This window comes from Halichoeres trimaculatus, unplaced genomic scaffold, assembly GCF_033239565.1.
Source record: "Halichoeres trimaculatus isolate MK-OKI-2021-1 unplaced genomic scaffold, fHalTri1.1 fHalTri1_scaffold_5, whole genome shotgun sequence".
In the NCBI taxonomy this organism is placed as follows: Eukaryota; Metazoa; Chordata; class Actinopteri; order Labriformes; family Labridae; genus Halichoeres; species Halichoeres trimaculatus.
The window spans coordinates 8991734-9002408 of NW_027437183.1; the positions used below are offsets into that span (position 1 = coordinate 8991734).

The 10675-nt window shown below is 41.6% G+C and overlaps 1 protein-coding gene across 1 annotated transcript; it reads right to left on the reverse strand.

Annotated features, from left to right (window-relative positions):
* Positions 1-83: 83 nt before the first annotated feature.
* On the reverse strand, positions 84-10312 carry ascc2 (activating signal cointegrator 1 complex subunit 2). Its single transcript, XM_074669466.1, has 19 exons — positions 10160-10312; positions 7742-7848; positions 7484-7642; positions 6262-6435; positions 6021-6150; positions 5833-5900; positions 4904-5017; positions 4504-4616; positions 4345-4419; positions 4144-4248; positions 3988-4056; positions 3832-3906; positions 3482-3707; positions 3029-3225; positions 2732-2851; positions 2414-2638; positions 2226-2313; positions 1258-1349; positions 84-1184 (listed from the first exon to the last, which is right to left on the reverse strand). Exons 2-19 carry the CDS (start codon positions 7823-7825, stop codon positions 1013-1015), a joined length of 2286 nt encoding a protein of 761 aa, XP_074525567.1. The 5' UTR covers positions 7826-7848; positions 10160-10312; the 3' UTR covers positions 84-1012.
* Positions 10313-10675: the final 363 nt, after the last annotated feature.

A 10675-nucleotide genomic window follows, 5' to 3' on the forward strand; every position in this document is an offset into this window, starting at 1 on the left:
TTTCAGCCCTCACTGTGCGGCAGTATCTGAAACATCTCCGACACATTGTACCGAGAAAGATGAGACTCAAACTCAAAGATGTCAAAACATATTTATGTATTTATTTTATGATCTTTGCAATGTCAACTCCAAAAAGCAATTCCAAGTGCTTTTTCTTGTTACAAAATGCTCGGATAGATGTGTTCTCGTCATAGAAAATAGAGTGTGCATGGGAGCGTGCAGGAGGGATGAGGTTTCCCCAACCCTCCTCTGCAGCACGTGCTTCCAAACACAACGGCATCATCAATATGAGACGGTCAGATCTCTCTTCCTCTCTACAGGCTGAAACTGACAGATGACATCACATGCATGCACTTTAACGTATCATGCAGGGCAGCCTTCACACGAGCTACTCGCACGGGATGAGTAGAAAGATTGTTACACAGATTGATCAGCAGGTCAGTAATTGATCTTCCAGCTACATAAGAAACCTCAGTCTCAGTTTGAACGCTGGATTTCTCTTCCTTTTATTCCTATGTGTCTATTTAAAGATGATGATGTCAAAGAAAATTCATGGATCACTCTGGATCTTGAGAATAAACTGATTTGTTACTTGGCAAAAATAAAGGTGTTATTCTTTGTCCTCCGTCTCTAAATCTCTCTCAGGACTTTGGTTTGAATCTGCTATAAAAGAAAAACGTTGGAGCTGAAGAGTTCAACATCCTTCAGGCTCAAACTGTAAAACTAGATGTTCAGAGTCTCAAACTTTAAATCAAGCTGCTGGCAACAATATGAAAGGCCAAACGCGATGATAAACTAATGCAACTCTTCATCATCAACTGAAACCATCTGTGATTTACTTCTTCAGGGAGAGATGGTGCCCTACTGCTAATGTGTGACACAAGGATGAAACACTGGCACCCGATTCACAACCTGGCCCAGTTTTTCTCTCCTCTCTCCGTCTCACACCGTCCTGTCACCTCTCCTTCCATTCATCAGTCTGTTACGGTTTAAGCAGCCGGTTGCACTCAGGTCAGGAGGGGATCATGCCTTTGTTCCTCTTGCGGTCAGCCATGGTGCGGCGGTTGTGGTTTGCCACACGGTTCTTGTTGGCCTCCTTCTTGCGCCGGTCCAGGAATGTCTCCAGGGTTTGTCCTTGGCCTTTGGGCTGGCCCACCACGTTACTGGGACGCTCAGGTCGGTACCTGGGAGGAGAGGGGGATTAGAAATCGATCGGAGGAGGAGCAACATGGACAGCAGAGTGAGGATCAACTTTACCCTTTCCTCTGCTGCATGGCAGCTCTTCTGGCCTCAGCCCTTTCTCTGAGCAGAGCTGGATCCTGCACGAACTGGTCCCTGTTCACATTGTTCTGAAACACACAGATTCATAAACACACAGTCAGACAGTCACAAAAAAATAAATTCTGTATTTATAACAGCATTACGTTGAACTTTAAACAAAATAAATATAGGAATAAACCCTTTGTTTGAAAATGATAAATCTTTAAAGATGTGTGGAAAGTTTATGAGATATTTACGAGGGCTGTCGTTTTAATTCATTAGATTAATTTATTTCACCACAAAATAATGCGTTATAAAAATTACCGCATCTAACTCAGTGGCTGCCAGCGCATCTTGAATAGTCTTTCAAGACCCAAATAATACTTTTTTTTATGACTATGTAAACACCAAAACTACCCAAGAAGAGTGAACTCTCTTCTTTTAAGTCTCTCTTCCTGTTTTTGATCCAAAAAACAGACAAAACATACTTTTTTAGATCGCATGCGCTGCATCCTCTAATCCTCTCCATGATCTGTCGTCTTTTCTCACTATCGCTCCACTCTTTCTCTTTAAACTACCGTGACACATCCTGAGTTCGAGCGTGAGCTGCCTGAACTATTCTGACTTGCAGCGTCTCGCTTTGCCTCCGTCATCTCACATCATATCCTCATATCCATGCTGATCTCTCATCCAAAGAGCACACCGCTCTCACCCACAGTAGTTGACGAGCATGATTTTGATTGAAAAGCTCTGACAGAGCCTGCCCCTGCCCCCCTAACCTGAGCTCAAAAAACAAAAAAACTTAAAAGTTTAAATACACTGTTGTTCTTTTTGCTTTTTAACATCAGTGTAAAACAACAACAGGGATATTTTGGAGTGAAATCTTCACAGAGCCTTTAAAAGAGCTTTAAATGTTAAAAATGCCTTCTCTGTAAGATCTGATTTGCTGTTCTGGATCTACATACCGGTATAGGCTCCTCCTCCTCTTCTTCTTCCTCCTCCTCCTCCTCTGGTTTGTTTCCTCTCCTCAGTACCTGAGGGACTGTGAAAGGTCTGCAGGAAACAACAACATGATAAAAACATCTCCTGAGTTCAGACAATGTGACCATGTAAAAATGTAAACAAAGATCAAAAGAGTGATGCCTTGTCTCACCTTCTGTTCAGCAAACTCTCTCCATCCAGGTCGTTGGCTCCCACTTGGTTCATGTCATACGTATCATCGTACTCATCATCGTAGTCGTCCAATCCATAAGCGGCTAGATCCTCCCCAGGCTGGACGACCACCTCGTCCACCACCGTCTCGTAGGCCTGATAGCGACCTTTCTGCTCTGCTATGTGCTGCTTGTCGTTAAGCAGCTCTCGAGCGCTCTCGCCTTTCCTGGAGGAGAAAACATCAAAGACATCAAATATTTCAGAAGAGCAGGGTGGTAAATGGAGAAGCACTGTTTTTCCACCTCCAGTCTGCCTTTACCTTCTGCCCTTCCAGATGCGGGACATGTCCACCTGGTCTCTGCGGAAGACGTCGAACTCGTCATCATCGAAGACGTTAGATCTGACGTTGAGAACATCTGGGAGCTCCTCCACTGCCGGCCTGGGGTCATGAGAGAGAAGCAGTCAAATACACAGCTGGGACAGATTCTTTTATATCCACGTGACTTCATTCCTTCATGACTTCTCTTAACATCACTCTATTTACCTGAAATTAGTTACTAGATTGACAGCAAATAACTTGACACACTAGCTTTTCCTTTTAAGTCTGTATTGTTACCTCGGCATGGCTCGGTCCAGTTTGTCCAGGTTTGGAGCCAGACGATCCTCCAGGATGTTGTTGATGACCAGCTCTGAGTTGTAGTTGTATTCCTTCAAACAGGCCAGCAGGAAGCCTTCACCTAGATCAGGCAGCAGGTCCCTGATACACGTCAGCAGAGACTCCAGCTCAGCCCCGCTCACTGGACACACTGCGCCCTGATCACACACATAAAGACACTCAGTTCTTTAGAAAAATAAATGATTAGAGCTGCGAGAAACAGTCAATTATTAGACAAATACAATTAGCAAACAAGTTTTCTAATTAAAATATATACATTTTCAAAAATACCCTGACGCTAAGCATCTTCTGATTTTAGCTTTGAAAGCATACAGATATGGAGCTCTATCTTTTGACCGACTCTGAGCTACCGTAACCACCTTTAAATTTAGCTCTCATTACCACAGGACTCACATTGTTTCCTTTTTGAGGAACATCTAACATGGCCTCTGCTCCCCTCGGACTCTGTCGTCCTCTTTCTGCTTCTCGGACCTCCTGGGGTTTGAATCCAGATGAAGAGGAAGCAGCAGCTGCTCCCTGATGTGCCGCCTGCTGAACCTGGCTATGCGGTCTTCGTCGGCCCACGCTGTCCCAGGCGCTCTCCACGCCCTGGAGCAGGTAGGACGTCCGAGTCTCATCACTGAGGGGGGTAGGAGGTGAAGGAAAGATACACCTTCTGCTACTCTTTAGAAAAATACACAGAAATTAATTCGCAACAAGAATCTGTTTTGATTTAGATATTTTTGTTAAATTGAACAGGATACATGACAGGGAGGGCCTGCTGCAGGAGGCTGATATCATCTGCGATGGGAAACTGCTCGTCATAGTCCGACAAAAACCTGAGGGAAAGTAAATCCACACGTCAAAACTAAATTTAACAAGGACAAGGTGACAAACTATCATCTCGACCTTCATTTTACCTTTTCTCAGGTAAAAAAGATGTGAAATGTTGTAGGAGCTCCTCTGCGAATGACATTGTGTTCTCCCCTCTAAAACAAACAAAGATAAACATTATTGGTTTAAATGTGAATGTGAATTTTGTTTATAAGAGGCCTGTTAGGAGAATAAAGTCTCACCCCTCCAGGATGGGCTGCAGGCAGGTGTGATTGAGCAGCAGGTGAGTCGTTTCCACCATCTTACGGCAGGAATGGGACAACCTCTTCCACAGGTCCTCCTGCAGACTGAGGGAAGGATCAGGACATTACTGACCTCCATTCTTCACTTCATTTAGTAACTGGGTCTCCTGTTTTAAAATCTTAGCAGCAGGAGGAGCTCACCTTTTATCATCAAAGTTTCTTTTCTTAACCGCCTTCTCAAGGTCAGGCACAGCCGTCTCATAGAACGCCGTCAGTCTGCAGATGCATAAAACAAAGATTTCATGAGAGGATGGAATAAAAGTGTGGCTGTGATACAATGTGTTTCAGCAATCTGTTCACCTGCTGAGGAAGCCGTGGGAGTGAAAGCTGGAGCAGGCAGCAGGGTAGATGTCCAGGAAGGCATGAATGGTGGTGGTGGAGTCACACAGGTACAGAACAATATCTACAAGTTCCTGAAAGAGAGAAAGAAACACAAACTGTGTTACTAATTAATCCCAATACCTCAAATAGTTTGAGATTACAGTTGCTATGTACTGTGATTCTGTGCCTCAGTCAACATTTCATATCTCTGTGTTTGCATAATCAGGCAGCTCATTACATGTTGTGCAAAATTCATTACAGACGCTCAACAAAGGCAGGTGTGTGTGTGTGTGTGTGTGTGTGTGTGTGTGTGTGTGTGTGTGTGTGTGTGTGTGTGTGTGTGTGTGTGTGTGTGTGTGTGTGTGTGTGTGTGTCTGACCTGTTGGCTCATGGTCATGGCAGTAGGCTGTTTGTGAGCGTTCAGTTTCATCGGCTCCATGGCTGTGGCCCCCTCACACTGAAGACCGCATTTATTCAGGATGGTGTCAAACACCTGCAGACAATGAAGAGGAAACAAAAGGAGGATGTTTTTTTTTTAATCCATGTAACCAGAGATCCTCAATGAGACTTTACAGGACTGTCCTAAACCAGGACAGGATGCAGCACATTTTCTAAAAGTTACAAACAGCAATGATCCTGTTTACCTCTATCGAAGACGCAGCCTGTTGGAGCACGTTCTTGCAAACTTCTGTAACACTACAATTCCCCAGAGTGGGATAGATAAAGAATATACATCTATTTTTCTTTCTTACTCTCTGTTTTTTTTTCTCTCTTAGATCAATGCAGCAGTTCTGAACAGAACTGCTGCACACATTTTTTAATCAAAATTTGACTTTCAGACCTTTTTAAGGACAAAACCAAAACAATTAGTTCCACTTTCACCATTTTTGCACAGCAGGACAAACAGCTGTCAGCAGTGGTGTTGCATATTTAATAAGTAAATATCCCTTGATTAAAAACTTTCAATTCCACTTGTAATGTTGCCCCTGCTAAATGCTAATCCTTTGTATCTTTAATTAGATGCAAAATTGAAATGATTTTGTAGATTGTCAAAGTGTGCCAATTGAGCTGTAATGTACCCCAGACAGAGGAGATATGAAAGTTTTAGAGGTTAAAGCCTCCTCGCAAGAAAAAAACCATAAGGCTTTATGACTTTAAATAATCAGAATCTATTTAAAGACTTCATAAAACATTTCAAAGATCCATAGGAATATTACTAAAAGACATGTAAACCTTAGTGGTTTTATGATGTTATATCTTCAGAATTTATGTTTTTGATTATTCTAAGATGCTTGGCTTCAATCTGACCTGTAACACAGTTGGCACCGTCTCATCCAGGTCGCTGTAGTAGGACGGCTGCTGAGTAAAGATGTTCTCTATAAAAAAAAAAACAGCATGATAAAAGTGATGAGAGAATGACCAATCAAGAAAAAAAAGACAGCAGCTGTCTGTAGTTATGAATCTTATGGTCAACCACTGAAATCAAAAATATTCACCTATCATCTTATGCAGCAGCTGGCCATTTCCCTTTCCAAAGAGGACACACAAATCGAGGAGTTTGGGAATGTCAAAGAGGAAGTTCTCATAGATAATTTCTCCAAACACAGCTGGGGTGATGAAGTTATCCTGAGGAAGAGGAGCACGAAACACAAAATGAAAACAGTGTGTTAAGTATGAGATAACTGGTATTTTCATCATAATCCCTCCTCTAGATTGCATCTAGACTCTTTATGCTACCTTAGACTCTTTATGCGTCGCCATCCTGAGGAAGGTCAGGAAGACGGCCCTGTGGATGGAGCGCTGCATGTCGGCCACAGCAGGAGAGGAGGGCAGGCTGGTGAGGTCGAGGCCGCGGGGAGCTTGATGCAGGTATGAATCTAAGCATCTTTGCAGAGACTCATCAAATACAACCTGGAAGAGGAAGAGGAGGAAGACCAGAGCAAGGGAGAGATACAAAATCAGCAAGATGGAGGAAGCAAGTTTTTTATTGCACCAGGGTATACGCTAAAATCCTGAGGATGATTTCAATACCTTTTTAAGACTTTTTCAAAAACGTTTAAAAAAGTTTTAAGACTTTATCGCAACTTTCAGTTGTTGGCATCCACTTTTTAACAGTTGTAGTTTACATTTTTACAGAAATGATGTAAGCTAAGGAGGAATAAAGCTTGAAAGAACAAATGAAACTAAAGGCAGGTTTATCGACACTCCCACGACAAGAAACAGCAGTTATACGAGGCCAACTTTCTGAAGAAAATGAGAAATTATTTAATCATTTTTAAAATTTAGGACATGTGCCGGAGAAAGTGTGATTTGCTTTAATGTTGTATTTAATTTCCCTTCATGAAACTAGAAATGACATTAGCTGGTGTTTATACCGCTCACAATCCTTATTGTTGTATTTTATTGCAACTAGAGTCTTTAAGTATTTTTTTTATTCTATTCTTTTTTCTTTTTGTATTTTTCTACTGACTCCATCAATTTCTGCTGTTAACACAACAATTTTCCAGTTTGGGATCAATAAAGTAACTCTATTTTTTCTATTCTATTCTATTTCAGAACTTTATCGGCTGAATGTTTAACGTCCCAATCAGGGAACAGTTGCAAGGAGGAAAATAAATATTCATGAATATTTTTTGGGTCAAAGCTTAAATACCTATGACTTGAACTTAATACCCCATAAAACCACAATTAAGACTTTTTAATACTTTTTAAGGCCCTTATCTTTCCCAAGACCCCGCGGACACCCTGTGCACTTTTGTGTTTGTGTAGGAGAGAGGATGTGCTGTCTTCTTTTACCATGACACAGAGAAGAAACACAAGGATAATAAAGACAAAAGATCTGTTCTATAAACTGTAGGAACCAGGTTGTTTTTTGGGTTAAGTTTTATGCTGACTGAAAAGACTCTCAGCAGCTAAATTATGCAGCCTAAAAGATGTAAACCCAACAGCAGTCTCTCACCTGACACCAAAACTTGTCATGAGGCAGTGCGAGCAGCCACTCCAGGTCCTCCGTGATAAATTTGGCATGTTCAAGAAATTCCTCCACCTCAGCAGGGGAGCCGTCCTCGGGTGGGGGCTTGTAAGGCACAAAACAGCGCTCCTCCTTCCTGGCCGGGTGCTGAGGAGGGACAGAGAGGAGCAGTCTGACTTTGTCTAACTGTTTCCAGTCTACCAACTGCTTTTTAAATTCTGTCTTTCTGGATGTGTTGGAGCTCACCAGTGCAGGCAGTGTGTGTTCTCTTCCCAGAGGGTCGGGCTCTGTAACCTGCTGCTCATCAAGAGGCACTCGAGCACAGGCCATGACTTCTACCGCTCTGGTTTTCTCTGTATTAATCCAAACAGCAGAAGCAAACTCTAAATTCACATTGTATAAAAAGTATGGAATTTAAAAGTGCATGCTTGCATCAGTTTTATCTGTTGGTGGGAAAAACTGATTTCTTATCATATTATCAAGCTGATATCAGGTTTAAGTTCAAAACATAAACATGTCGATTTAAACTAGGGTGACCAAGCGTCCTCTTTTGCTCGGACATGTCCACTTTTTACGTCCTGTCCGGGGTGTCCGGGCGGGTTTAATAAATTCACGAAAATGTCCGGTGTTCACTGATTTTCATAGGACCATTACGCGCGTCCGTAAATTGACCGCCGCTTGCAAACAATACTATCATGCGCATCACTTACCGAGAGGCTGCCTTGTGGGCAGGTCTGCTCTGCGCGTGCACACACACGCATAGAGAGTGAGAAGATCAGAGAGAAGGCGAGAGAGAGAGACATAGACGGAGAGCGGAGAAGACGGGGCTGTTTAGTCAGTGGAGCTGTATTGCTCGGAAGATGCCTAGGCGTAAGTGCAGCTTCACAGATGAACTGCAAAAAAAAATTTCCGACATACCGTCCCGATCGGGACAAGTGGGAGGCGGAGTGAACCGTGTGCAAAGCTGGCACATATGTCTCAGTGTCCAATAAAGGTGCTGGAGATCTCAAAGCTCACATGGACACCGAAAAACAAGACATGACAATGGCATTTCATACTGTAAAACACCACAACAGCTACAGGTCCATGGATTGTACCAGTGCCTTGCTAAAAAAAGACATTTCCTGACTCTGACGTTGCTAAAAAGTTTAGGAGTGCTGGCACCAATGCCCGGTACCTGGCAATCGGTACCAGTGCTCAAAGGTACAAATTTTCGGTACTCTATTGTAGTTATGTGGTAAAAAAATATCAATTTCTTTAACAATATTATATATATATATATATATATATATATATATATATATATATATATATATATATATATATATATATATATATATATATATATATATATATATTTTTTTTTTTTTATTTTTTTTATTTTTTTTTTTCAATTTAACATATATATCCTTCAGTATATACCCTTGCAATGCTGTGTTCATGTCCACCATGGAAAATCGACTATTCTTTCACTTCCTCACAGTCACAAGGATGTGTTCAGGTACCCAAACGTGGTACCTTTCGATTTTACATGAATCGGTACTCTGTACTTTTGACAGAATTCGGTTGGTACCTTTTGAAGTACCTGATTCGGTACCCATCTCTAGGTGTAATAGCCCCCCATTCTGTTGAAGTCACTCATGAAGCACTCAAAAAAATCCAGTACTGTGGTGTTTCCACAGACGGGAGTAACCACGGGGCAGTGAAAATATTAAGAATATAAGAAGCCTGTCTGAATTTGTGCCTCGAGGCCGGTGCCGTTGTCCTCATTTTTGGAAATCAAAATATGGTCACCCTATTTAAACCATTTAACCCATCAGTTTAATACAAAAAAAGCATTAAAGCACGACATGACTTTGCCTCTGCTTAAATCCACAGCAATGACACTGCATGTTTTTGTGCATCTATGTTTGTTTTACTGTGTAACTGGTCCCTGCACAATCAAATCCCGACTGGTGTGTGAAGAGGTTTGTCATTACAGCTGTAAATTAAGATTTTTAGGGTTTTACCCAATAAAAATGGCTGCCAGTGCAGTTAATGTGTTTACTCTAAAGCAGAACTTATCAATATAATTGTGTATGTAAATATCAAGTAACAAGTTTTATATTTAGACCTGTTAGGGCTAAGCTTATTCTCAGTGTGTTTAGATGGTGAAGGACGAGGAAAATTCCTTGCTAATATAACTTTTCCAGCCCTTCATAGACCTGTTTTTTTTTATCGCTGTAACTCTTTCAGTTGACATTTATCCACGTTGACATTTTGTATTAGCCCTCTTTTCTTGCTTATTCGTTTATTAGCAGTCTGTCGCTTCAGTGAAATCGCCATGTCACCTGTAGTATCTTAAATTAACTTTAAGGACCATATACAGTGACTAAACGAAGTAACCTTTTACAGCTGTTAGACGTCGAAGCTCACACACCCCATAAAGGTGTATTTACACAGCTAGCTCACTTTTGACTCTAAACCTTTCGAGTCTAATGACGGAATTTGCTGTCTCACTTGTTTTTGCTGAGTTTAACGGTTATAAACGCACCTGACAGCACGGCAATGAATGGAGAAGCTAACGTCCATGTAACGTGGCTAACAAGCCGGTGACTTTAAACTCGTCCAGTTGTGACTCTTGTGAAATTATCCGACACACAGCAGAATAATGATGTTCCTCACCTCTCAATACGACTAAATGGAGTCTTTTTAAGCCATCTCATCACAGTCGTCACGTCTTTTCCACAGTTTCAGTTTCCTAACGTTCACTAATCACCTGGAAGTGACATGTTTGTTGTTTCAGAGTGACGCATGTGCAGTAAGAGGATGTCTGGCTGCATCTATCGCCCCCTGGTGGGCACCAGAGTGAAGCGTTTGTCTGGTTTCCATCAGTGTAGAAGTCTCTGGCACTTTAAAAGAGTGATTAAGGGAATCCATCATGCAGGAATAACACATTTAATTCCTGAATTATATACCATACTGAGGGGAAAAATGGTGCCCTGGGTTCTTTTATTTTATTTTTTTACAGTTTAGACCAAAATTTGGAAGGAAATTATCTGTATGCTTACACAGAAAAAAAATCTCATTCAGAATTTAGTGTCTGGAGTCAGTCATTGGAAGTGTAACTGTGACTTGCACATTTCTAAATTTGCAGAAAAATACTATACAGAAAATTATCAACCACCTCTTTTAAGCATA